This window comes from Crotalus tigris, unplaced genomic scaffold (genome assembly GCF_016545835.1).
Source record: "Crotalus tigris isolate CLP2741 ecotype Arizona unplaced genomic scaffold, ASM1654583v1 scf7180000021817.203328, whole genome shotgun sequence".
NCBI classification, from domain to species: Eukaryota; Metazoa; Chordata; class Lepidosauria; order Squamata; family Viperidae; genus Crotalus; species Crotalus tigris.
This window is the reverse complement of record NW_024098689.1, coordinates 108,724-136,580: the sequence shown is the minus strand read 5'-3', so window position 1 is coordinate 136,580 and position 27,857 is coordinate 108,724. Positions and strand designations below refer to the sequence as shown.

The 27,857-nt window shown below is 50.7% G+C and overlaps 2 protein-coding genes across 11 annotated transcripts in view; one reads left to right on the top strand and one right to left on the bottom strand.

Annotated features, from left to right (window-relative positions):
• PC (pyruvate carboxylase) overlaps positions 1-27,857 on the bottom strand; it is a 129,091-nt gene that overhangs the window by 43,157 nt on the left and 58,077 nt on the right. For all 8 annotated transcript variants that reach the window (XM_039319002.1, XM_039318998.1, XM_039319005.1 and 5 more), the window contains one exon: positions 23,143-23,325. In XM_039319002.1, the coding sequence (XP_039174936.1) occupies positions 23,143-23,325 (183 nt within the window). The remainder of the gene's footprint in view (positions 1-23,142; positions 23,326-27,857) is intronic.
• On the top strand, positions 276-18,932 carry LOC120296936 (leucine-rich repeat and fibronectin type-III domain-containing protein 4-like). Of its 3 annotated transcripts, XM_039319008.1 has the most exons (3): positions 276-3,347; positions 9,452-10,850; positions 12,259-13,602. In XM_039319008.1, exons 2-3 carry the CDS (start codon positions 9,472-9,474, stop codon positions 12,932-12,934), a joined length of 2,055 nt encoding a protein of 684 aa, XP_039174942.1. In that variant the 5' UTR covers positions 276-3,347; positions 9,452-9,471; the 3' UTR covers positions 12,935-13,602. The 3 variants fall into 3 exon arrangements, with proteins under 3 accessions (XP_039174942.1, XP_039174943.1, XP_039174941.1); XM_039319009.1 differs by lacking the exons at positions 276-3,347; positions 12,259-13,602 and adding an exon at positions 18,185-18,932 and having other exon boundaries at positions 6,274-10,850; XM_039319007.1 differs by lacking the exon at positions 276-3,347 and having other exon boundaries at positions 6,274-10,850.

Here is a 27,857-nt window from a genome sequence, read left to right as displayed (position 1 = left end):
AAAAGTCTCAGTCAATCCCCCATTAACAACAATTTGAGCAGATTGTTGCTGATATATAGCTTTAAGTGCATGTAAAAAATTATTCCCAAAATTCATTTTCTCTACCAGTGAGAATAAGAATTGCCAATCTAATTGATCAAAGGCTTTTTCAGCATCCAAAAATATAAAAGCCACAGGAATCTGATTGTTCTTATCCAAATACTCAATTAAGTTAATAATTTGTCTAACAACACTGGAAATTTTTAAAAAGAGACTGGACAGCCATTTGTCAGAAATGTTATAGGGTTTCCTGCCTGAGCAAGGAGTTGGACTAGATGACCTCCAAGGTCCCTTCCAACTTCATCATCATCATCATTATTATATAGCAGGCTGATTGATTGGCTCGACTGCTCACTGTTGCTTCATAAAAACGATGACACAGAATGCTGCCACCTTTTCAGGAATTGCTGAAATCTGGTCTGATAGACAAAACGATGCAAAAGATCACCCAACTCACCTGGCAGATTCTCTGGGACAGAAACCAAATGCCAAGGAAGGGCTGCTAAGCATTTTGGTACTGCAGTTACAATTTACACTGAGTTACACTTACTCTGTGGCCTCCCCAGGGCTATTCTGAACCCTGGGGAGGGGTGTGGCCTCCATCTCTGGAGGCAGATCAGATCCATTCACTCATCCACAAAAGCACATTTGCTCAATGAACACAACACTTTGGATGCAAAACCTTAATAGAGCCATTGGGACGGCTACTCAGAGTCCACACTGAAGGATGAGATCATAGGGACAGGGTGCACAGCCTTCCTGGAAGTCCTCAAAGTTGACATAACTGGGGAATGTTCTCTAGACTTCTCTGAAGTACTTTGCCCAAGGAGCGCATGACAGCACAATGGAAGCAAAACCCATGGGAGATCCTGAGCTGAGCTTTCAGTGACCCCTCTACGATGGATGGAAATCAAGCAAGCAAGGGGAAAAAAGATACCTAAATGAACAGACATATGTTCAAGTTTCAGTTTTCTCCAGCTAAAACACCTTTGCAATGGTGGCAAATTGATTTATTTATTGACCTATTGACTGTACTGTATACTTTTATAGGCCAGATTTCCTAAAGACTTTAACTTCCACCCCAGTAAGTCACCTGCCCACGTGAGTCACCTGCTCGTCCTCGCGCATCTTCCAAGAGGTCCTCCTTGGAGTGATTCGTCTGCTCCACAATTGTTATTCTTCAGGGCTGCTGAGGAGCCTCGTGTTCAGAGTGGACATGGCTACCTGCCCCAAGAACTTCCTCTGGGGCTTTTTGGCTCCCAAACACCCAGGAGCCCACTTCACATTCACAGCATCTGCCCATGGGATATCTGGTGGCCCGCAGGCTCTGGCTGGTTACCTGTCTGCAGGTTGGTTGCTGAATTGGGTTCATTAGCTGGCCCTGGATTTGCAAGCTGCTTCGACCCTGCTTCTCAGGAGGGTTCACCTGAGTGACACCATCACTCAAGCTCCCTTCTAGCCCACCAAATCTTTCTGAAACCTTCCTCAAATATCTCAACCTAACTGTAATGCGGACTTTTTAAACTGAAACTGGAATTTGCCATTGAAGTTCACTTATATGAGCTCAAGAGAGAAACGTAAACATTTTTTTTAATAAAGATGCCTTTCATGCTCATTTTGGGAGCAGCCTTCTGTGCAGAACAGTCTCAGGACTTGATTGTTTCAGAGGATTCATGCCCAGCTACTAGTCTGCATGCATGAAACAGGAAAGCACCATTATGGGGCTCCAGTGTTCCTCTTCCCCTGCTGCCCCACCTCCCCTCTCCTGCCCAAGGGCCAAAAGAGCCTGGGTTGGTCCAGGATGCCTTCCCTTAAGGGAAGCCCGCCTCCTACCAACCATCACCCAGGGCAACAGAATGAAGATAACTTGGCCGCTCTCTCTCCTCCTGCAATTCTGATGGGGAGGAGAGAGAGGAAAGGTGCATAAATACTTGAAAACCTCCCAAATCAGAAATAGCATCCAGCCAGAGCACCTTAAAATGAGACGGGTGGAAACGTAATTCATAATACAAATTCCCTTTCATAACAGCCTTGGCTGGTGCCCCAGATTCCTGGATAAGGGGAGAATTTTCTTCTTGAGCGGCTGCTCTATCAGTCTCTCTTCCCCAGAAAGGCTGGGAAGGAGGGGGCTTTTCAGCTCCTCCATCTTCCTCCCCCCAATCAGAGCTCAAGGAGGAGGATGTAGCAAGGCAGCCAGGGCCGTCCCCTGGAAGAAGAGCAGCAGCCCATCTACTCAGGCCCCCCCCAGCAGAAACAGGAGCAGCTTGGGGAGGCAGCGAAGGGGGAGGGGGCCAAAGCAGGCGGGAGCCGGGAGAGCACGGGTTGCAGGCAGGCAGGCAGGCAGGCTGCTCCTCCTCACATCACCCCTCCTGCGCACCGAAGCAGCAGCAGCAGCAGAAAGGCTGGCAGAGACAAAGAGGGTCTGGAGGAAGGGGGGCTGCCCAAGACACCATTCTGGGAAGGCTGTGACTGCCCGATCCTCCATCCAGACGTTCCGGTGCCTGAAGGAGGGTGGAGGAGGAGTGCCAGGAGTCCAGATGGCAACGGTCCGGAGGGTCCGGAGAGGTTCAGCCCCACCGGCACAGAGAAAGGACTGAGACCAACTGGTCCAAGAGGGCAGGAGGATGGAAGAGCAGCCACGGGGTCTCCGGAGGGAAAGAGGGCCGGCAGCATGCAGAAGAGGGGAGACGGGGAACCTGCAGCAGCCGGGGTTCTTCCAGAGCTGAAAGACAGGTAGGCAGACGCCCGGCTGAGGGGTCCTGCAATGGGCCTGGGCCGGTGATTCAGAACTCAAGGCTGCCAGAAGAACTAGCTCCCCTTCTCCTCCAAGAGCTCCAGCTGAGATCCCATGGAATCCACCGGGAGTTCTGACGGCTGAAAGGAAGGAAGCCCGAGAGGGCCCAGGAAGCTGAGAAGGCAGCCAGAACCTGATGGGCCAAAGAGTGAAGGACCGGATGAGCCAGCTTGCCCAGAGAGTGACCACCCTCGCTGGCCCTGGGCCTTGAAGAGCCTGGCATGGCTGCCTTCACTCCGCCTGCCTGAAGCTGCAGCCTTTCTCTTTTCTCTGGCTGGGGGAGGGGACCAAGCATGCTCCTCTGCTTGCAGGCTGGATGCTGCCTTCAGCCACCCTGAGCCTTTTCCGCCGAGGCAGCCTGGCACCTCCCCATGGCACCCGGAGAACCTGTGGGAGCCCTGGGGCCACAGCCCGCTCAGATGCTGAGGAGGAAGCACAGGGACAGGTGACTCCATCTGGGGAGCGGCTGGACTGCTACAGCTCGTCTCTGGGGTGCCCAGAGGCCAAGGAGAAGGTAAAACTGGGCAGGAGAGGGACAGATGCACGTGAGGTATGGGGGCCTTCGGGGTGGGGCGAGGGCCTGTCCAACGACCAGTGCTGCTGCTGCTGCTGCTGCTGCTGCTGCTGCGACATATTTGGAGGGTCAACAGCAGAGTGGATGATGTGGCTGGAAAGGCAGAGAAGCCTCCTCCAGTAGGGAAAAAAGCCAGGGTTTTCCTTTCTTAAGCTTCTACTCCCTGGATCATCTCTTTTCCCCCCCCACCCCCTCCCCCGCCAAAGAGCCATGGGAAAGTTGTGCTATGACAGACGCAGCAGGGGCCCCCCTCCTCATTCTTTGGCTTTTGTATCCTGAATCCAGACCACCAAGGCTGATAGATCATCCTTCCTGTGTCCCAGCCATTGTTGTCCTGGCCCTGAGAGGGAAAAGGGAAGGGGTGCCCCTGAGAACTGGGGAGCCTATTGCCTTCTGTGGTCTCCTCCCACAGCCCAGCATCTCCCACCCAGAACGAGGAGGGGGCCTTGGTCATCTGCCATGAAGGAAAACCTCCCAATCCCCCAGAATCCCCCTCCTGCCAAATGTTTGTCACTTTGGTTACAACCCTGGATTGCTTTGAGATGGTTCCACTCTTCAGCTTCACCCCCCCCCCCACCAAGAAATTGTCTTTGTGGTCCCTGAGCTGGCAGAGGCTCTCCCTACCCTGAGGCACCTGCTGCCCTCCTGTATGCTCTTGAGGGGCCTTTCCAGGAATAGCTGCCCCCTCCCCATCAACAACCAGTATTTGGATGGGAAGGGGAAATGTTACATGGTCCTACTAAAAGCTGCCTCCATAAATCTGCCTGCTCTTCACTTAGGTCCATGTCTGGACAGAGAGTGGTCCAAACTTGAAGGCCCCACAGTCTGGCTCAGAAAAGTGCTGGCCAACTAAGATCACCCCACATACACACACACACACCGCCCCAGAGCATGCCCTCCCCTTCCCATACACACAGACAGGGCACTTACCAAGTGTACAGCCTAGTCCAGCTGGACATCTGCAGTCTAAGCTGAGCAAACACATCAAGGGGGCCTAGGAGCACTTATGGTCTGGGCCCATCAGAACCCCGATGCCGGCCAGGTGCCAATGCTGGCCATGCCAGCAGAGAACCAAAGTGGGAGAGAGTTGAGGGAGTGGAAGAGCATTTATTCACTGGGGGCTGGACTTAGGGGGAAGGGGACCTTCAGATCTACTACAGAGAGGAAGTTTCAAAATCATGTAACGTAATAGTCCCACTTCTATTACACTAGTAAGGCCACACGTGGAATAGTGTGTCCAGTTCTGGTCATCACAATAGAAAACAGATGCCGAGACCCTAAAAAAGGGCAGAGAAAAGCCACAAAGAGGCTAAATTGTTTGATGAATGATTGAGGGAACTGGTATGTCTAGTCTAACGAAGAGAAAGACTAGGGGTGACACGGGTCTCCCAATATTTGAGGGCCTGCCACAGAGAAGAAGGGGTCAACCTATTCTCCAAAGCACCTGAGGGCAAGACAGGTGTGGAAGATCATTAAAGCGAGATCCAACCTGGAAATAAGGAGGAGTTTCCTGAGGGTGAGAAGGGCCAGTGGAACGACCTGCCTTCAGAAGATGTGGTTGCTCCATCACTGGAGTTTTTAAAGAAGAGATTCAGCAGGCATTTGTCCAGAATGCCACAGGGCCGTCACCTTTTTGGGCACGGGGTGGACCAGAAGACCTCCAATTCTATTATTCCATGTTCTATGACAGACAGATAGGAGCTGCTCCAATCAAGGTCTAGGTTCATTCCAGCCCCACAACCTCCTGGGAGAGGCCATTGTCTGAGGGGGAGAAAGCTGTTTTTCTCACATGACTGACTCTGATCCTTGCCTTGCCCATTGGCTCTTCAAGTATTGCGGGGGGGGGACTCTGCCGCCCCCTCATTTTTACAGGGGGGAAACTTTGGGGTACTTTTGCCTGCTTTATAAAGTGCTCAGAACTATGTGCCCTAATCTAAACAGGATTGCCCCAAGACCCACCTGGAAGTCTTGCCAGTTTTACTTTCCTGCCTTCCCTAAAGGCCTTCACAGCAACTGTGTTTGTGGCCCAACATGTCCTCCTTGGCCAGCCATCAACAGAGGCTGCCCTGCCTCTGCCCCCTCCAGCTACAGCAGCTGACAACTAGCACAATAAAACAGTAGTAAGGTAACTGCAATTATTAAATATTTTTTTAAACACCTGCTGATAAAAACATAGCACAGCCATAGCAAAGGGCCAATTCCTGAAGGCTCCTTGGATGTCTGCCTTCCTATGTCTTAGCACAGCCGGCACAGGGCCGTCGCCTTCTGGAGGAATCTAAAGATGTCCCGAGACTGGGAGGCCTTCCATTCCATTTCATGTTTCTCCCCATCCAGCAACTGTCAAGACTCCCTTCCCATCTCTGTTCCGGGGAGCCTCTGGCAGACATTGGCAGATGACCTCTCCAGTGGCTTCACTCAGACTGGGGAGATGGTAATAGCTCAGGACTTGACCTCTTGCCTCCCAAAGGGAGGACCCCAACCGCTGCAGGCAACTTAGACCACCACAGTTGCTCATACAGAAGCATCCCCCCCCCCCATCCAGCTGACCAACAGTGACCAATGCACTGCCAGTCTCATGCCCAGGCCTGACCTCCGACTGAAAGCGATCCAGGCTCCCCGTAATTGTCACCTCACCACCTTCTCCAATAGAGGTTCCTGTGCTGGCTGGGGCAAGGGCAGTGACACAGTCTCTTCTTGCATTAATCACTCAAAAAAAAAAAAAAAGACATTGTCACCAATCTTGCCTACCTCGCTCTGGACAATTCCTTAAAAATGGCCTTTAATCGTCCATTCCTCTCAGGCTCCTCCCTTTCCGTTCGGCCCCAGTTCTGGTCACCTTCAGGGCCTTCCTTTGTAGATCCTTTTAACCGGTCAGAACAGAGAGTTTCAGGATGTCAAACCACAAAGGTGATTTCATATTTTAACATTCTTCTGTTTGCAATATTACCCTGTTGGATCCTATTGAGCAGAAGAGCTTCACTAGTGTTTTTAATTAATTATTTTTTTCCTTTGCTTTCTTGAATGCAGAACTGCAGATTATATTTATCTGCTCTAGTTATAGATGACTTTTTGACTGTTACGAGGTCCTGTCTAGAATATCAATGTCTCCTCTCAACGTTTGTTTTATTAAAATAAGCTACACCATTCTAGTCTTCAAAAGCTTGTTAAGAATTTTGAAAAGAATTATTTTATAAATAAAAGAGTGGCTATTAATTACAACAAATGACTGTATACTGCATTAAGCCAAGCAACAAAGGAAAGCACTGAGGTTTCCCTGGAGGAACCCCCAGTTTCAGAGTGAGAAGGGCAGCACATACATTTAATAAACAAATGCTTATAATCCAAATCCAAAGCACAAAGAGGAGCGACGTGGGGGGCAGATGCATCTTGCCCTCCCATTCCTTCAGCCTTCTGGTCCAGGCCCTGAGCAGGGGATGAGGCCGCCTTGGAGTCCTTGGCACAGCTTCTTTCCTCTCCGGCCACCGTGGCCAGAGGACGCGGCTGGGCCTGCCCCTCTCTAGCCGTTCTGAGCCCATTTCGCAGAAACTTCCTTAGAGCAGCTGCCCAAAGATGCCACCCAGCCAGCCAGGCTGCTTCAAGGCAGGCGTGGCAGAGAAGCCATGCCAACACAGAAAATTTGCCCACTACAGGAGGGGAATCGAGCCTCCACAGGCGGGTCTGGGCTCCAGGGGTTCACAAGGCAAGGGGTTTCGCTTAAGAGCTCCTAGTTTCCTTGAAATGGGGAGACACTTACAGAATAGCTAACCTGAGGCTGGTGGGATCTCACCTCATCAACGAGGCCACCAGCCCCCTTCTCAGGACATCCCCACAAAAGGCTCCGTGAAGCAGCAGGTGCCAGCACTCTCTTGCTCCAGCCTGCTCGCCTCTTAGCTGTCCCGCCATTTTCTGTACCATCTCCTGTTCTAAGGATGAACCTCCAGGGCCTCAGAGATAACTAAGCCTTGCCAAAGGACAACACAGCATCGCACAAAGGCCAAAACAAAACAGCGGGAGCGTTTCTTTTGGCCTAAACTATCTGTCCAAAGAAGGACCCCTCGGCTTTGTGTTCCCTTGGACACTCTCGGTGGGCTGAAATCAACTTGTCATATGTAACGCCTCCTCCCTAATGTCAAACACTAAAATTCAGTGAAGAGGTAGGGGTATCCAAGGTAGCACATTCTTACACACAACACTGTATTAAGCCATGGTTTGCTTAACTATGATTTGTTGTACAGATCAGTGGTCTGGATCACACAAGAGGCTAACCATAAAATGGGGTGGGCAACACAGAGACCACGTGTGCAGCAGACTCTTGGATGATGCTGCCCAAATTCAGAACTGTGATGCAATTAACTAGGCTCCAATATGGCTTTACGAGTAGTGTGCACCAGCCTATATTTTCACATTCACTATGCTGAACAAAGGCTAAGCTCTGGTCCCTTGGGGTGAACCTGACATGGTTGGACATCTTTTGGGCCAACACTAAATTTTGAAGAGTGTGCTGTGGCTTACTCAACAAATTGAGTGCAGCCTCAATAAAAGCTAATGCAGATTTAATTTAATGTTAATTAGAATTATGTTCACTCAACAAACAAGGTATTGCTAAGACAAACACCATCATTCATTTAATTTAAATTTGGTTTAATTAATTAAACGCAGTCATGGGGTTATTCTCTACATTTTGCCCTTCAGCCACATTAAGAATCTCTGTGGCAGCAAATTTTAGAAGAACTCCTGGGGGTGAGAGAGCAATTTGTGAGATGCTGAGCCTGAGAAGCTGATTCTTCTCTTCCCCCTTGAAGTCCAGCTGCCAAGTGGATTCCCAGAGGATTCTCCAAATGGAAGCAGGGAGCTCAAGCCAACCAGGTTAGCGAAATCTGATCCTGAGAGCCCATTTGCTCCCCGCTAACATCCCACCCAGAAACAGAAATCCGAGGAGAAGAGAGGAACAAAATCAAAATCAAGAACGGCAATGAATCTCAACATGCCGTAGAAGCCTCAAGGAGCATCAGGTTCTTCTTCACCAAACGTCTTTTGGTGGTCCACCTTTCTCTTCTCACTCATGCTAATTTGTTCAGATTTTCATCTGGCTCTTAATTGTATATATTGGGCACAGAAGTATCAGTCGGGTGATCAAAAGAGCACTAAAATTTCTAATCTGGGGATAGACTGTGAAGGATTTTTAAGTAAAAGTGGCAAAGCCTGTGTTGGAATAAGATGAAAAAATGTATGTCTGATAAATCATTTATAACTATACATAGTTTATAAATACTTCAATTAACAGAAGCCAACACAGAGTTATCATAGATGACACAGGTGCAAGGGAGGGCTAATATTTTGGACGACAGAAGATTCAAAAAGATCTGGGCAGCCTCAAAGGAATTTAACAGAAGAATTTAAACAGGATGGAATTTAACAGAAGAAAGGCACAAGATGTGGGGAAACCTGGCTTGGCAGGACAAGGGGGGACAGGCATCTGAGCCAGCCGCATGACGTAGCTGCCACAAGGGCAAAGGAAATCTTGCAATGCCTCAATTGGTGCACAGAGTCCAGATCCCAGGAAGGAACTGTTCCTCTCCCCTTGGTCCCTCTGCCCAGGTCAGACCCCAGGGAGAGCATTGTGGTCCAATTCTGGGCATCAGGAGGGACAGTGAAAAGCTGGAGTTCAGGGGTTAGGGTTACTAAGCCTGAGGAGAGTCAGTTAAAGGATCTGGGCATGTTTGGCCTGCAGAATAGATGACTGCAGCACAAGAGCAGCCACACAGAAGAGGAAATAGACTTGTCTATTGCACAACCAGAACTGCTAGATTAAAATTACAAAGAAAGAGATGGATTTCCTGAGTTCACAAGCGGCGGGCCGGTGGAGCAAGCTATTTTCAGAGATGGCCTGTTGGTAAGAGGGGACACTAGAGGACTAGGCATGGAGAGAACTCAAGTAAACGTGCACCACGTCCTGAGAAAGAGGGGAAGATCTAAAGGTCCAAAAAAAGACAAAAAGTTACCAAAGCCCCTCATGCCCACTGATCTATTTTTCTCTCTTCCAGGGCCTGTCAAGGCAACTACCATGGAAAGGCTGCTTCTGATCCAGCTTCTGATGGTGGGGAGCACCTTAGCTCAGGTGGAGTCCTGCCCCTTTCACTGCGTCTGCCAAAACCTCTCCGACTCGCTCAGCACCCTCTGTGCCAACAAAGGGCTTCTCTTCATTCCGCCCAACATAGACCGGCGGACAGTGGAGCTGCGTCTGGCTGACAATTTCATCCGGGTGGTGGAAGCCCCGGACTTTCTGAACATGACGGGCCTCGTGGATCTCACCCTCTCGCGGAACACCATCGACACCCTCCGGCCCTTTGCGTTTGGGGACCTGGAGAGCCTCCGTTCGCTCCACCTGGACAGCAATCGGCTGACAGAGATCAGGGAGGAGGCTCTGCGGGGAATGCTGAACCTCCAGCATCTCATCCTGAGTAACAACCAGCTGGTCAATATCTCTGGGGCTGCTTTTGATGACTTTCTCTTGACTCTGGAAGACCTGGATTTGTCCTACAACAACCTGCGCAGCGTCCCTTGGGAGGGCATCCAAGGGATGTTTTGCCTGCACACCCTGAACCTGGATCATAACCTAATTGACTTCATTATGGAAGGAAGCTTTGATGAACTCTACAAACTCTCACGGCTGGACATGACTTCCAATCGCCTTTCCACACTGCCCCCTGACCCACTGTTTGCCCGCTCCCAGATTGGGGCCATCAGCCCAACCCCTTACACAGCCACCATCATGCTCAGCTTCGGGGGAAATCCTTTGCACTGCAACTGTGAGTTGCTATGGCTGCGGCGTTTGGCGCGAGAGGATGACATGGAGACCTGTGCTTCTCCCCAACACGTGGCTGGCCGGTATTTCTGGTCTGTGCCAGAGGAGGACTTCACCTGCGAGCCCCCTCTCATCACTCGGCACACCCACAGGCTATGGATCTTGGAGGGCCAAAGGGCCACCCTGAGGTGCAGAGCCCGCGGAGACCCCGAGCCAGTCATCCACTGGGTCTCCCCTGATGACAAAATCATTGCCAACTCCTCCAGGACCATTTCATTCCGCAACGGCACCCTTGACCTTTTGGTGACCACCATTCGTGATGATGGGGCCTACACCTGCATCGCTGTCAATGCTGCTGGGGAGTCGACAGCCACCGTGGACCTCAAAATCATCCCCTTGCCTCATCGAGGGAACGGCAGCATCACGGTGCTGCAGCAGGATCCAGGCTCCTCCGACATTGCCACCTCAGCCAAGAGCTCTGCCAACGCCACCCAAGAGGCTTCTGAGAAGAGAGTGGAGGTGCTGGAGGTGACTGCCACATCAGCCCTGGTGCGCTGGCTGGCAGATAAGTCGACCTACATGGCCTGGATGTATCAGATCCAGTACAACTGCACTGCGGACAATGCGCTTGTTTACAGGTAAGGGCCTGCGGTGTGGGGACAGAGCCTGCTCCCACGACGGATGGACAGGCAAAGGGCTCTTAATTTCAGGCTCTCCTTCCTGGAGAAGTCCTGGCAATGAAGGTCCCTGGCTGCTTCAGTACCATTCAGATTTCTCAGGATACAAACGGGCCTCTCCCCGATTGCATCTCGGTTGCTCACTCAACTGGAGGGCTCTCCCTTTGTGAACGATGTTGGACTGCATAACAGGCACAGAGTTGTCTTCCTCAGTTCGCCCCTTTCCTCTGTTCCCACAAGACCTGAAGCATGTACCAGTGAGACACCGGCTGTGCTAGAAGAGATCTGGGATTGGGGATGCAGTAGGTCACGCAAACAGAGTGCAGCATCCCCAAAAGCTCGAGCATTGCTCCCTTGAGAGAGTCACCCACAGAAAGGGACGTGGCCCTGAGCGAAATCACCCCTCCAAGAGCTTGGCTCCGCTTGGTAAAGAGCCGGGCCCAGTTCCTCAGTGGGGTGGGGGAGGCTTCAAAGGCTCGAGACTCAAGCAGAGGCCGAGTCAGACGTTTCCAACTGCAGGGGCTTCTGCAGAACTTGCAGGTGGGAGGATTAACCTCCATTCTATGAATGGAATCCTTCAGCATAGCCCAGTCAAGAGAAAGGATTTTCCACAAATGATTTTCTTTCCTAATGGCTCCATTTTGTAGGAATTTCTAACTTAAAAATCAAAATCACAGAAGATGTGGATCACTTCAATCTGTTTCACGCCACTCGGCAGCCCAAACAAGCCCTGGCTCTTAAGCAACCACCTCTCCTTCCCAGAGGCAGCTTGGGTTGGCAGGCAGCCTCTGCCCCTGGGTCCTCCTGGGCATGCGATCTGGGCAAAGAAGTGGCCACTTGCTCACCCCCCTGAGGCAGGTCCCCCTCCCTGGCGTCACATCCTCCGCCGAGGCGTCAGTGTTCCAGCAGCATCCCTCATCAACTCCAGGGATTCAGCTCAGGGTCCCAAATGAAATGCTCAGGGGGGAGGGGGCGAAAGAGAGCCCCATTTCTCCAGGGTCTTTAACCAAGGGAGGGACAGTGTTCAAGAATCAGATAAAACTTTGCTGGCTTCTCAAGAAGGCCTGAGTGATCTGTAGGGTGGGACAGCAGCTCTTGTTTATACAGTAGCTACGGTTACCTTTTCTTTCCTTCTGCACCAGTAACTGTGCCACAAGATTATCCAGATTTTCTGGGACACAAGAGAATAACAGGCCATTAACGTGCAGATAAGCTGCTTGCATAAGAGAAGGCGGGATGGGGTGGAAAGACCATGTCCAGGAACGGGGGTGGGGGTTCCTGTCCCTAGAGAGAAGGACCCCCCCCCCATCAGAGGAGGGAGGGGGTGGAGGCTGTGGATGCTTACTCTTTCCGTCTTTCTCGCCTGCAGGATCATCCCTGCCAGCAGCCAGGACTTCCTTCTTAAGCACCTCGTGTCGAGCATGGATTATGACCTGTGCATCTTAGCTATCTTTGATGATCTGGCCACCTCCCTGGCTGCCACCCACCTGTTGGGCTGTGCCCAATTTACCACGCAGGAAGCCTACCCAGACTGCCATTCGCTGCACGTCCACTTCCTAGGGGGGGCCCTGACGGTGACGGTGGGAGGCATCATCGTGGCTTCCTTGCTGGTCTTCACAGGAGTCATGATGGTGAAGTACAAAGTCTGTGGCAGTGTCCACGGGAGCCTGCCCAGAGTCAGCAACGTGCACTCACAGACCAATGGCGGACATCCAAATGGCCTGCTGCCCCAGCGGACACCCCCCAGGGAGCGCCAGCAGGGCTGGGCCAAGGCGGGAGCAGCTGAGGGTGCAGAGCGTCGGATGGGAGGGGCTGCCCGGGGGGCCCTGGCCTCGGCCAAAGCCAGGCGCAGCAGCTCCCTGGACATGGGAGACACCTCCTCCAGCGCCTGCTATAGCTACGCCAAGCGTCTGAGCTTCATGTGGGCCAAACGCAGCCAGTCAGTCCATGGGAGGCTGGCACAGGGCACCTCCTTTGAAGACAGCAGCAGCGTGCGGCCTGGACCCTTCCTCAATGTGGATAAATTGGAGGAAAGCGTGGTATAGTCCTCATGGGGGAGGACTGGCGTCCTACCCCTAAAGAATCTGGGACAGTGAGACCCAACGTGGAGGCCCACGGAGGGCAGGAGCCGATGGACAGCAGATGCTGGCCTTGCTTCAGTTGATTGAACAAAGCCGCCCACGTACAGGCCAGCCTTGCTGACCAGGCCATGCCATGCCCAGAGCACAGCACCCGAGCCAGCCAGGCTCGGGCTGAGACCTCCTGCAAGCTGGGGAGGGAGAGAAAGAGGAGGAGAGGCTTGGAAACAGCTTTTTCCTCTGCATTTTGCAGCTGACTAATTGAGGTGCAAATATAGTGACCTGAATTCAAGAATCAATTATTCTGAAGAGGAAAAGAAGACAGCTTTTAAAGGAAAAAGAAAACAGTTGCCAAAAGAGAGCAAGAACATACTGTTCAATAAGTCTAAGTCATCAAGGATTCAAAGACAGGAGAGTTAATACAGAAATGAAGCCTTCGGGCAGGATTGGGGTGTAATCTGTGTTAAAACAGAGGCGTGAAGGCTGGAGGTTGGGGGTGGGGAATTCAAAATTCATGTTAAAGGCAAATTCTGTACCTGGCATTTAATGACCTCTATAAATGTCCATATATGTATCTCTTTTGGCATAAGTGTTACTGTTGTTGTGCAATGGGGAGAGAGTTCTCCCCTCTACATTCATTCTGTAGAAAAGGGAGGGAGGGAGGGAGACTGAGGTCACCCTCCCCCCCAAACCCCAACTCTGGTTCGCAAAGAAGGCAAAAAATGTAAAGTCTACCTTTGCAATCCGATTGATTAATTGAAATAATGTCAAGTCAGGAGATCCGGGCAATTCAAATGAACAGAAAAGTTGACCGCAAGCTCACGCTCTCTACAAGAATCTGCCACTAACGGTCAACGCAAACTGGCGGCAGGTAAGAGACAACGGAACTCAAGGTGGGCTGGACTTAGCTCTCTTGTGGGCGTGAAGGGACTCATGGCTGATGGCCCACTTGGCCCTTCCCTCCCCCCCTCGGACCCAGCCTGGTCATCCCCTACGAGTAACTTCTCAAAAGGAATCTGCATTTTTCCTGATAGATACAATTCTACCTTGGGTGCAGATTTTTACTGTCCGGTGAGATTCTCATTCTATTCTCATTCTCTCGGTGACCTGGGGTCTCTCAAAGTTTGCCTAGAGAAGTGGAAGATTTCAAACTAGGGCAGCTCTCTAGCCTGGGTGTCTTTATTGTCCCTTTCAAAGATGCCACATTCTCTCAGGGGCCTTTGAGAGCGCAAAGGGAGGCTTAGAGGGACAGGTTCAGGAATGAGGCAATAAAATGCCTGCTACCCCTGGAAAGGGAGGACAGGGATCAGCGGCAGCCACAGAACAAAGGGGACACAAAGCCCCTGTCCTCTGGGGATGACCGAATGGGCAAGCCAGAAGGACTTTACTTTGGAAGGGATAACAGTCTACCTCCCTCTCTATCCAGTCCAGATGACAGCAGGCCAGAGGGAATGCTTTGGGGGGAGGCTGAATGGTGACCTCTGGGCCCAGCAGCAAGGTGAAATTGAGCAAACTCCACAGATAAGTGATCAGCCGTCTCTAAGTCTACATCAACTAATAGAGGCCTTGCAGCAGCTGGGGGCACCACCAGCCCCCGCTGGCCAGCAGCAGAGAGCCCCACAGCCGTTGGATCAGCAGGCCGGGTGGGGCCAACAGCAACTGGGGGCACTCCAAGCGCGGAGACTAGACCAGCAACCAGGGTGGGGTCTGCAGCAGCCTGTGTTCCCACCACCCTTCAAAGCGACCTTCAATGGGGACCCAGAGAACTGATCTTCTTCCTCAACCAAATACGTTCTCACTTGAATCGCTGGGCCTATCTTTACCCAGAACCAGGGGCCATAGTCAATGTCATTTCACCCAACCTAGAGGGAGAAGCATCTGAATGGCTAAACAATCCATATAGCGAGCAAGCCTGTGGGGGCGATGGCAGGGTCCCCGAAAGCCCCCCAAATCTCCTAAAGTCACCCATCATGGGTGTGAGGACAAAAAGGGGGAGCCTGTAAGGCATAACAGGAGGGGACAGCTTTGGGGTCTCCTGGGGGGGTTCCCTTTTTTTCTTCCTGGGCTCCACATGAAGACTTGGACTGCGGGTAGATGGGGGGTGGAAGAGGCAAAAGAGGATGGAACAGATACCACACTCTGAGACTAGCCTATTGGGGTCTTAAATACCATTCTTTTTACAAATCCCCATTGTTTTTACAAACACAAACACTGCTGACATGTTAAAACAAGCTAGGAGAAGAAGGAAAAATGAGAGAGTTAATCTAACATGGCACACCATTCACACAGTCACACTAATAACTTTTATAGGGACACAATAAATGGTTCAGAAGGAAACTCCTTTCTCAAGGAAGTGATGAGTCTAACTGTATCCTGAATAATATATGACTTTAGTCTGACCAAAATTTATTACCCAATAACACCACTTTTGCTTCTCAATAGTAAAGCAGCCTTAGGTCGGGCAGCTTGATCAGTTTTCAAGCCTCCCTTCCCTGGAACATCCAGGCAGCATTTTACAGCCCACCGTGGCTTTCTGGGGGCCTGGCCAGCTGAAGAACACACAATGAATTTTTGACTTTAACACTAACATTTTATGGCCCTTTCCTGTTTTTATTGATTCATGTCACCAGATGCCAGACAAAGGAACGTGGGCGGCCTCTCATCAAGCTGGCTGTCAGCTTTTTTCCAGAAAGCTTCCTGTTTATGATACAACTGGCAGAAGTAAAGGCCTTTTCCTTGGAGATGTCACATATTTAATTCTCTAATCCAAATTAAATTGTGACAATTGCTGGCATCGGATGACACGCGATGCCCAAACCAATCAGCCCCAAGGCAGCTTAATGCCGTGGCCTAGTTCACACCACACAGCTGGGTTCCTGCAGAAGCCAAGCGGGAATTTGAGCTGGATCTGGCATGTGAGGTTATTAAGCTTTTCTTTCTCATCTTCTAAAGCCCTTGCCTCAAACCAAAACCTGGTATCCAAAGTCTCTTGCAAATGCCTCTTTCAATACAGATGAAATGCTACTTTTGAAATTAAAAAAGACCTGGGGCTGAATTGCTTCCATAAGCTCCATGGACCGGGTGTCTGTGTGAGTGGCGGCTGAGTCATAGGCACCAGAAATGACCACAGGCCTCAGCTCTTGCTCCCTGGGGGCCCTTCTAGAGCTCAAAGGGCCCCCAGGGACGCAGGGAGGCCCTGCCAACAGCCGGCCCTTGTGGCCTGGCTGCTTTACCTTTGGGGAGCCTTGATTGCCAAGGGAAAGACTCTTGTGATGCTAGCGGGAAACTGGTATATGGGCCAGCCGTGGTTAACTATTAATTACCTTCTTATCTGTTTCTGTTATTGGTGTCTCTAAAATGCAGACACACCAGTGGCCAAAGTTAGTAATTGACTTGAGAAGTCTGGGACACCTTCTGATTTATTCATTTGTTTGGGAAACACAACATTATGTTTTGTGCCATTGCCTGAACCCTTTTAATTTCTTATTTTTAATTTTTAAACATTATTTTGACAGTGTGAGAAGGATCTGCGTAAATGTCTTAAATATAAGAGCAAGCCCCATCTGGGACCGAGGGTAGCGAGAAATGTTTGCTTACATCCAGCAGAACAAAGGCGTGGAAGGGCAGCCAAAGGACGCTAAGGCCACTGCAGGGCCTGCAGCAGCATCCCCAGCGCCCCCACGGTGGCTCCGGGGTGCTTTCAAATTCCAGGGAACCCTGGAATGCAGCTCATAAAGTCCATCATCACAGCAGGGGGCTTGGGTTACATGCCTGACCCTCCTCTGCAAGGACACTTCAGCTGAACTAGGTTGAGATTGGGGTTCAGCTGCAAAAGAGGCAAACACCCGGGTTTAAGGCGGGTCAGACTGCAGTGGACCAGGCCTGGCCCACTCCAGAAGAGGAGGAGATGCTGCGGTTGGCTTCCTCTTCAGTGGCCTAGAGAGAAGCCGAGGTGGCGCAGCAGTTAGAGTGCAGTACTGCAGGCCACTTTAGCTGACTGTGTTCAGCAGGTCAGCGGTTCAAATCTTACCGGCTCAAGGTTGACTCAGCCTTCCATCCTTCCGGGGTAGGTAAAATGAGGGCCCAGGTTGTTGGGGGCAATGTAAATATATATATACATTGCTTACTGGTGTACACCGCTTAGAGAGTGCTTGCACTTAAAGCGGTATATAAGTCTCATAAATAAATAAATAAATAAAGCCCATTCAGGTCCTCTCTTCCTGCCCGGTGGGAGCAGGGTGGCCAAACCAGGAGCCCCACCGGGGCAGTGGGTGCACTGGGGTCTGTGGTAAAGAACAGGTTGGGAACCACTATTAAATGTATTACATTACATTGAAATTCTTCTTATTATTGTATTTAATTTTTTTGTCCTTTTCTGTCTTATTAAAAGTTTTGGAATGCTCTCCCGGAGGTTTTGAAAACTGGAGGCAGCTTTTCTAGTTCAAGCTAGAAATGACCAAATGAGATTCCAGATCTTTTTGGATGCAAACATCTAGCTTGAAAAGGAAGGGCAGATGGAAATGGTGCCACTGAGCTGCCAGGCAGACAAAGAGGGCCTATTCTGACACGCTTTGTGGCACCCCATGGAGGGGGCAAGGAGGGGATGTCAAGAGGGTGGTCGAGGAAGGACAGCTGATATGGTGCCTGGATGGCCACCTTCCCTCAGCAGCAGAAACAAGGCCATTCCCCCTGGCCATTAGGGATCACATGTTATTTGACCCGATAATTAATTACCTGTAATGTAAATCTGGTCCCTCTTGACTTTTTCCTAGTTGTAATTAGAAAATATAGTTGAAAACACTTTTATTTTGTGAGGCTTTCAATCATTTTGATGTTCTATTTTTGTATGATAGATAAAGCATTATTACCTGAAAATCTCCCTAAATAAAACAACTCAAAGCTTTGCAGCTCTTTTTCAGCCATACTCCTTCCTCAAACTGGTGGTGGGGGGTGGGGGGAAGTTCCCTGTTCATTTATGGAAAATCTGGAGAGGGGGGGGTTGTTCAGACATTCCCAAGCAATCACAAACCCCCCCTTGCCAACCATGGAGATAGTTCTTTGAAGAGTCCTATTTGCAAGGGGCGAAGAAGGCAGGCCTCCTGTAACATTTGGGTTCGAGGCCAGTCAGTCAGGACAGGGGGATCCAGCTGCAGCAGAGGTTTATTTGTTTTAAAGGGTTTTAACACTCACAAAGGATGCTGCCTTTTTCTCCTTCAGATTCTCTAAGCTGAGAAACAGAAACAGGGGAGGAAACATCTGCACTACAGCACTTTAACCTTCTGGCAAGAGAAGCTGCAGATAACAACTGGGCAATGTCTATTTGACTCCAAAGAAAGAAATATAAAACTACCCAGCAGGCAGGCAACACACAAAGAAGCAGAGATCGGCACCAGACATCAGGTGGAAGACAAGGAACCAGCAAGGAGGGAATGGACAGGGCAAAGGGGCTGCACATAAGCAGGCAAGCAGGCCCCTCCTTCCCTCCTACCTAGCTGGGCAATTCTGTGCTTCAGCCAGCCAGCCAGCCCAGCCCGTCTCACAGGGAAGGCCTCACGCACAGAGCTTTGGAGCCAAGGCAGGAGAAGCGAGGAGAACTCCAGGCCCCATAGCTCAATCCAAGGGCTTCTGGGGCCACAGGCAGAAGGAGCCCTCTGCTTGTGCTCTCTCCGCCGGGGCGCCTTCTCCACGGGGCATCTGCTGGACTCCCAGGGATCCACAAGAAAGCCTCTGACAACGCTAAGAGCGCTGGATTTGGAACTGCACAGTAACACACATTTTTCATTTAAATACGGAATCTGCCAGCAATAAAATTTGCCTTGAACTCGGGAGGAGGTTATGAACTATTACACATATTTCTTTCTTTATTGTTTGTTTTGAATGACCAGAAAAGGAATTACCAAAATGTTTTATTCAATAATGAATAATGAAGCAGTAATGAATAAAACATGCCCATTTATTTGCCAGGCTACTTGCCTCATTCTTAATTATTACATTTTTGGTTGTTTTTTTTTTTTTTTTACTTTGGCTGCTGAATAAAATAAATGAGTGTCACTGGAATTCATGGACTGCAGCAAAAAATGCTCTGGGTGGAAATGGAAGGTGCAGGTGGCTCTTAGTTGCACCTTAGTCAGGGCAGAGGGGGAAGGCCCAGGACTCGGGGGGGGGGGGGAGGAGGAGGAGCTCTCTTCCTCAGGTTGGCCTGGGGCTTTTCCTAAAAGAAGATGGCAAAGGAACCCCGTGCGAAAAACAGAAAGCTTGGTGAAGATCTGAGAACAAATGTGGGAGAAAGAGCTTCTTCAGATATATTTAAACGAAAAGGAAGAAGAACTCTTTTCCAGATGCTGCATGAAGACAGCAAAGTCCTATCCTCTAACAAACACTTTGGGCTGTACCTTTTCTAAGGAGGAACGAGACTCCAGAAATACCGAGACAGCTGGATGAATTATATGGTGAAGTCCTGGAGGAACTGTTGTCTCTGAGGAATACTGGAGAACAACTAAAAGGTGAAAGTAAGAAAATCCCCATCTTTTAGCAGGGGGAAAGGAGACACAAAACTAGTCTGGCATCAATTCTTGAGAATATTAGCAGATCATAAAGACAACTATCTGAAAGTGTCTTGAAAAAAATGCAGTAATTATTAGCAATCAGCTAATGGATTTGTCAAGAAGAAGGCTTATCAAACCAAGCTTATTTCATTTCCTGACTGTATAACTTCCTTAGTAGCACACTAAGAAAGATACTTTGTCGAGTGCTTTAATGAAATCAAGATAAATTATGTCTGTTTCCTTAGTAGAGAGGGGAATATTGTAGACATAATTTATCTTGATTTCATTAAAGCACTTGACAAAGTATCCTCTGATAATTAAACAGTTTGATAATTGGGCACTGATGGCAGGACAATTAAGTAGATACCTGGTTGACTGAAGACTGAATTCAGGCAAAGGTTTTTGCTCAGCAATGGTTTTTCATTAAACCGGAGTGAGACATGGAGTGGGTTGCCATAAGATTCATTCCAAAGGAAAGTTGTCTCGATTCCTGCAATGAGCAGGATTTGGGCATGCTAAAATTAAGTGGCACTGGCCAATTTTATAAGTCTATGGCCATAATTGACCAAATAAACTGTGAATACTCTACATGCTAACTAGAAATAGCACAAGCATGTCACAGTCCAGGGAATGCTTCCTACAATTTCAAGTTTGCAAAATACATAGCAACATGCAGACCAATAAATGCATTTGGGAGAACATTGGGGGGGACAGCAGGGAAGGATAGATATTACAGTCTTCTCACCTGCCTGTGGCAGGACCTCAGGGAAAGCCAAATCTGCTCCTTGGTGGGGCATATTCAGCTTGGAGAAGCTTCTTAGGGCTAAAGGCCTGAAGGAGGCTTTTTGCTGCTGATGTTCACCCAGAGACCAAACAGAACCCCCTTGGGGATGTGGTACCTTCTTCCCTACAAGAACCAGATAACTAGCCAGGAAGATCCTCCCCATTTCTAGGAAATGACATTTTTTCAGTATTAAAAGACCAGATGTTACAGCCCATCTTGTCAGCCAAGGAAGCTCAGCTGCTGTGAGATTCCAAGTAATGACAACTGACCTGCCACACTTCCAGGCAAGACTCTTGTCAATGCTGCTAACATAGGATGTTTTTGCATTGACAACAGATGGAGATGCAGCCATTTTCTTCTTTTCGCTTTTAGAGTTAGATGATGCTGAGGAGAGGGGGGGAATGTTCATGAGAGTCTAGCTAGACATAATAACACTGAACCTAGCATGAGAACCAAGACTGTTGAAATAAGAGATGATAAAGAATTGGCGGCTGGAGGGGAAGCCCGTGCTTTAAAATAATTGGGGAATGTGATTTATGACTGTTAATTCGAGGAGGGAATTGTGCTTTGATACTATGTGCTCAGGGGAGAGGAACTCAGTTTTTGGCTTCGATTATGTTAGTGCCGATGCTATGCTACTCAAATAAAGAGTCTTTAAGGTAAACAACTCCTCGAAGTTCTTTGAAGAGTTTCATCTGTCAGAACCATGAAAGCTTTTTTTGTTGGGTACAAAACAGGTGTGGCCACACTCTGTGGCAACATTACCCTTCCCCTACATATCCTTTGCCTGCCCCTTTGAAACAGATGTGCTTGTAATTGTGTATTCATTAGATTTTTGTACAGAGTTTGCTTCTGTCAGAAAAGAAACCAAGACTACAGCTTAGTTCCTTCTTTCTGCTTCTGTCATACCAGCTTCACCTGAAAAAATCCAATTCTAGCCTAACTAGCTTACAAAAAGCAGAGGAAACAGTAGAGAAAGGAGCAGTTTTACAGATCATCTGATTAAACCAGGGGTCTTCAAACTCGGCCCTTTTATGACTCGTGGACTTCAGCTCCCAGAATTCCTCAGCCAGTCATGCTGGCTGAGGAATTCTGGGAGTTGAAGTCCACGAGTCATAAAAGGGCCGAGTTTGAAGACCCCTGGATTAAACTCTGTTTCTCCTCCAGGCCTGCAAAGAGGCCATATTGCTATCCTGCTTTTTTCCTGGAAGCAAATGAAACCAGAGATGGGGAAAGCAGGAAAATTGCTGCTGTTTGAACCTCTGGAATACGGTGGCTGTGGAGGGAACTTCTTGCATGAATGCTATGATCTGCCAGTTCCAGCAGTGAAGAAAAGGCTTTGCCCAGAGCACAAAGTCTGATTTCTCCCCGTTCTTGTGGGATTAGGGACAGAGAACCTGTGAAGGCAGGAGGAGCAGGGTGGTAGCGGAGGAAGAGAAGGCTGGAGAGACTCATCCACATTTATTCCACTGGGCATCAAGACCAAGTGAGCAGCAGCAAAGGTCAGCCGTTTCTTTGATGGCCTCCTCAATTCCCGCCACTGCAAAGGCGGATGCAGAAGGCTGAAGCATCCAGCACATCCCCCAGACAGCGGGGCCAGGAGCCTCCCTGGCTGACCCCAGGGCCTTGCCTCCCTCCCTGGCAGGATGACCAGAGTCTGGATGTGTTTGCCAGCTCAGAGCCCTTCTGGCTTGGGGGAGGGGTTAGCCTGCCGAGACAGCCAGGGGCAACATGGCCAGTGGCCCTGAGCTGAGCCTGGCTGGGCGGTTGGACATCCAAGTGGGGGGCAGACGAGAGAGCGAGCCCCAGACTCACAGCCAGCCGCCAAAGGCCCTTCTGGCATAGACAAGGGCATGATCCTGACCCACGCCCTTCCAGGGAGAGGCCTCTGAACGGGCAGGGCGGTCCTTTCTGGCAGGGACCCAGGACAAGCAGGCGTCCATCCCCTCTCTACCCCTACTGCCCCCCCTCTTCCTGCCAAATTTCCCCAAAGGCGCAGCGGCAATCCCCAAGCCCTGTCCACCCGGCGGTCTCATGAACAGAACTCTAATCAGTAAACATGGCCACTGCACAAGGCAGTCAGTAAGCGAGGATTACCTGTATATAACCTGGCATAGGGCCAGGTCTGTCTCCTTTATTTCACCCTTCTGATAAGGTCCAAAAGAGTCCGCACACTTGGGTCCCATCACTTTGGCCATGTTGTCTAGCACAACCCAGGCCGTGTCCCCTCCCCTTTGAAACAGCCCCCCCTCAAAGCCCCAACTCTTCCCTGGCACTGTCGCCCCTCATCCAGGCTGATCTGCTTTAATTATTTATTGTGTGATTTTTATGTGGATTTAATTGCTGTTGCTGATGTTGCCCGGAGACATGCGCTGAGCAAGGGCTGTACAAATCAAGCCAATAACCGAAATAAAAGCACAACATCCATCTCCCTCTAAGAAGCGGCCCCTACACAGTCACTCAGCCGGCACTGCCTCCCTCACACCCCACGCCAAGGGTGGGACATCTCCTCTCCCACAGGATGGGTGCCACTCTCTGCCGCCTCCTGGCTCCGAATTCCCTTCCAAGGCTCCCCACGGCCTTTCCTCACGCCCTACCCAGCCTGCTCTGCTCATATCCAGCAGGGGAAGAGGCATCTGCTGGATTTGCCAACAACCTCCCACCGCCCATCTCCCCCCCACCTCGATAGGGGGGCCAGCAATGGCTCTTCTGCCACCAATAGATCCACTGAGGCAAAGACGGGTCTTGGGCCCCCTGTCTCCAACAGCGGAGGCCCTCCGAGCCCGCCCTGAAGCAAGCCTCCATAGGCAAATGATGCCCTGCAGCCCGAAACGCCACAGTCCTACCTTGACTCCCCGGATGCGGAACTCGGCCAGAGCCCGGCTCATCTTGGAGGCCGCCGTGGGGTGGTCTTTGCCGTGGGCGATGACTTTCACCAGGAGTGAGTCGTAGTGGGGGGAGATGACGGCTCCCTGGAAGGCAGAGGCACTGTCCAAGCGGATGCCCATCCCCTCGCCACTCCGGAAGACCTGGAGGAGAGGGGGCAGATGTCAAGACCTGCCCAGGAATCACCTTAGACTTCCTGCATTGTGACTGTCACGGACGGGGGGGGGGTCTGGAGCCCCTCTTCCCCTCCCCCTGAACTTGGTCTATGGGGCTGCAGCAGAAGGAAAATGGTGCTCTTTGGCTTAGACTATGATTCTGTCCCCCAGATGGGCATCCTTACTTTTATTAATGTTTTATTTCTTTTTCTTTAGCATTCTGCTTCTGTTTTCCTTTCTTTTTCTATATCATTATTAAAAACAGCTTTTCAGAAAAGGTCTGAATGCATGGGTCCAGGTCCCAAAGGAGAAGCCCCGCATAGCCCTACGGCTTCTTCCCCGGGTAGGCTGCCAATGGGGACAGCGCCAGGGAACAGCCTGGCAATCAGAGTTTCCATGAAGCCAGAGCAGCTTTCGCTAACTGAACCTGGATCACCCGGCTCCAAGCCATGACGACAGTGATGAACCTTCTCCTGGCTGGGCAGCAGGGCCAGGTTCAGGACAGGTTGGCTTCCGGAGGCTGAGAGAAGGCAAAGCTGATTCCTTCAGCCACCCAGTGGCCCAGGAGGACAATCCACAGAGCCCCTTTCCTCCCAGTCGCTTTGCAAACAACTGCAGCCAACCCCCACGCCCCGTGGTAGCCAAAGGGCATGCTTGATGCCCCAGCCATCCAGAGCACAGAGGCTGGTGCTGGCCTTGTAGGTCGGGCCCTGCAGCAGTGCTGGACATAAGGCCGCCAGCTCACTCTCTAAAGGGATGGGGGGGGCGGTCTGGCATCATCCACCTCTCCCCCTCCCCAGCATTGGAGGCACTACCTGCAAGGTCTTTTTCCTGGAATAAGCCTCAGAGAAGGATGATCAGCAGTGGCCAAGGGGGAAAAACACATCTGGCCTTGTGGGTGTGTGCGTATGTGTGTGACCCTTGACACCCATGGCCAGGCACAGATGTGGTTAATGTCAGGCGTAGCAGGGACTCTAATCCTCCCAAAGTCTGAGGGCATCTCAGCAGTCTCAACCTCTGGAGCTGCTTTGCCTGGCCCGGGGCTGGCATCTCAGCTGCCTGCAATGCCACGAATGAAACCAGCTTTGGCACAGGGTGGTGCTTTAAGAGAGCCCTGGGTCTTCACACACATACCGGCACACACAAAAGTCTGCCTTCTGCTTTTTTGTACTTTGCCAGCTGTTCCCGTGTACTTCATTGAGCTGCATCGGCACTTTGGCTGCTTAAGGATGCCGCAGATGTGGTGTGTTTGGAAGGGACATTAGGAAGGATGGCATCCATGAGATCCACTCCGGACAATCAGAAACAGCTGCCTGGACAATTTCGACTTGGATTCCTTGAGGAGAAAGGCAGTGCCAAAGGAGGGAGGGTGGGATGATGCCATGCGAGGAAGCAGCCGGTAGTTGAGACTGGCCAAGGGCTTGTGGAAGAGGCTCGGACTCTTCTGGAAGACACTGTTGGCTTGGAGGAGGGAGGATGTGTGGGGAGCTGAGAGGACTACTGAGCCCGGGTCTCTGGTCCTCAGGACAGGACCTCACCCGGGAGTCCCTGGGGGAGGGAGGGAGGGAGGGAGGGCCTCAGTGGGTGCAGAGCCATGTTCAGCTGGCCTGCATCCCTGGCAGATGCTGTTTCTCCTCCTTCACTGTTCAGGCTACTTGTGATGGCTGCTCTGAGCCTTCAGTGCTACAATAACATTTTGATTTAAATGTTGTGAAGCAGACAATTAGGCTTTAATCAATTAGGCAGGACTTACAATTTAAATAAAATGAAAAGTATCCCAAACCAATTTGGGAAAGCAAACTAGGGGCTTCTGCTAAAGATGTTTTCCAGCCCTGAATGGCGACTCTAATTGGCTTACATCAAAAATCAGGAGCCATGTAACCTCCCAATTTTAAAAAGCAAGAGGTCAGATACGATGGACTTTAGAAGCTACTTCCCAGTCCTCTTTCTCTGCACCTGCTACAGGAATTCTCCACCAAAGGAGGAGGAGGAGGCATGAAATCAAAGAGCTGGCAGGTACTTTAAAGGCCATGTAGTCCAGCCTTTTGCTCAGTGCAGGATTTGCTTGAGCAGCTGATCGGCTTATTGCTGCACCATCAGCGTCTCTTTGAAGATTCCAGCAAAGAGAATTCCACTGTCAGGCAGCAGCAGACCCTTCCACTGACTCACCGCTCTATTGGGAGGCTAAACATGCCCCAGTCCTTCACCCTCCCGGGAGCCTTCCTTGGCTCTCCTTCCATTGGGTCTTTGTCCTTCTGGAACAGGTTCCATCTGAGGCCTGACCAAGAGAAGAAGAGGGGGACCTTCCCAGGACCTGCTCCCTCTGCTCCTTGTAATGCACCCTACGGTCCGTTACAGCACCCGGATGGTTCACGTTTCACTTGGGGGCAACAGGGCATCCAGATCCCTTGGACAAGCAACCAGGTTTGCTGCAACCAAGATTTGTGCCTTTTGTTTTTCTACCTGAAGTTGGAAGGCAAAATGTCCATCCATGACATAACAGTAAAACTGAGCTAAAATTGCCCTATGGTGGAAAATGACAATGGCTCCTGAGGTGTGCCCCAAAAATGAGCTGAGTGGATGATGGGAGATGGCTGCAACACCTGGGCTCCCAAAATCTAGGCCTTCAAGATAACGCATCCATTGTCAATGAGGACAAAAAAAAAAAAAAAAAGACACACACACACACAGCAAGCGCTTTGGGGTTTGAAGGGCCCCGCGTGCTCCCAGCCACATTATCCCTGCACAGGAAGGCTCAGCTGAGCCCCCTGCCCGACCAGCCAACTCCTCTCCCCAGCATCTTGGTAGGTTAATTCTATTTATCGTGTATTCTTTCATTCTCCACTCCTGTAGGGAGTGAGGCCACATCCAGGCTTCTAGGGCTTGTAAACTGTGTCTGAAATGCACACTTCACTCAACCAGAGAGGGCTGAGGTGAAGTCATAAATGTTGCAGGATCCCTGGGTCAGTCCCTGGGCCCAGAGCTTTGGTCTTCCAAGGTACAACACTCTGCCAGGGAGAATTTCCCTGAAGATGAGCATAAGCCCCAAAGCTCGGAAGGGCAAACCTCTGGTCCCGGCGACTGACACAGATGGGATCCTGCCACATTATCTTGGGACACGTAGATTTGCCTTCATCTGTGAGTCATAAGTGTGTATGTATGTGAGAGGGGGGGGGGAGTCAAGAGTGGAATCCTTCCCTTCATCCCCTGAAAACGTGTGACTCTCTCTTCCTAATTGAGAGGAAGGGTCAGAGAGGCTCTCAAGATTCTGCTTGGCTCATGGTGGCTTCTTTCCGCAAGCCTCGGGACTAAGCTGAGCCTGGTGAATTAGAAGTGCACATTTAAAGCATGCAGCCAGAACACCTGCCCCCTTTTACCCACAGCACAGATAAATGTAATTCATCAAGAACTCCAGGCTGTGTTCAGACAAAAGGCTTAGCCAGCCTAGCGCCTACATTCTCACACCAAGCTTAGCCTGGCTAATATTAATCTTCACTCACATGGTGTGGCTTAGTGTGTTCTGTGAGCCCAGCCATTTTCTTAGCTTATAATTGCACATGTTCTGCAAGCTTGAAAAATGAGACAATTCCAAAATCAAGGTGGTTGATTGATGCACTACAGCCATAAAGCCTTAATTCCCGCCTTACCACAGACAGGAATGCAATCTTTAACTAGCTCAGATTTCCTGTTTCTAAGACGCTGGGTGCAGAGGACAGGTAGGAAGGTCACTCGAGCACAAATCCTGCAGGCTGCAGAGAGGAGGAAGGAGATCAGTTACAGCCTCCCCTCCAAATTAGGGATGACAACTCCCTGAAGCACAACAGCCCGTCTCTCACCCTCCCCACTTCTTTTCTTGCCAACAAAAGAAAATCCTTTGTGAAATTGTGGGAGCAAGTCTGTGCCTATGCGTGTCTGCCTGTTGCAGAGCAGAGCCCGCATGTCTACTTGGCAGAAGCCCCCCGGGTTCTGAGGGGTGACCTCTCCCCCGACAGGACCAGCATCTGGCAGTGGACCTGTGCTGGAAGATGTCTCTAGCTGCAGAGACCCACCTTAAACCATGCCCGTCAGTTGGCATTTTAGAGCTGGCACCACAGTGCTCAGCAAGCTGGGCGGAGAGTCTCTTGCTGCGCTTAATCTAGGAAACGGGTCTTCTGCCCTCTGCAAGCAAAATTCAGGAATCTGGACCTCCCCAGATCCCCAAGGCTGCCCTGATGGCTTCAGGTGCCAGGTCCTCCCCTTCCCACTGCCCTGAGCATGCTGCTCCCCAGTGCGCCTACACAACCACCGGGGAAGCCTCTTCTTGAGCGCAGCGTCCGAAGCGTTTGGGTTGGCTGCTCTCCTGCACCTCTGACCAGGATGCCAAGCTGGGAGCCTTGGCTCCCAAGGACAGGAGAGAGGGCCCTCGTGTTCCTTCCCAACCGGCAGAAGCCATGCATCCTCTTCCTGCTCTCCTCCCTCCTGCCTGATTTACTCTCCTTCCTGACAAGGCACTAAAGAGAGGTCCAGCTTTAACTGTTGGC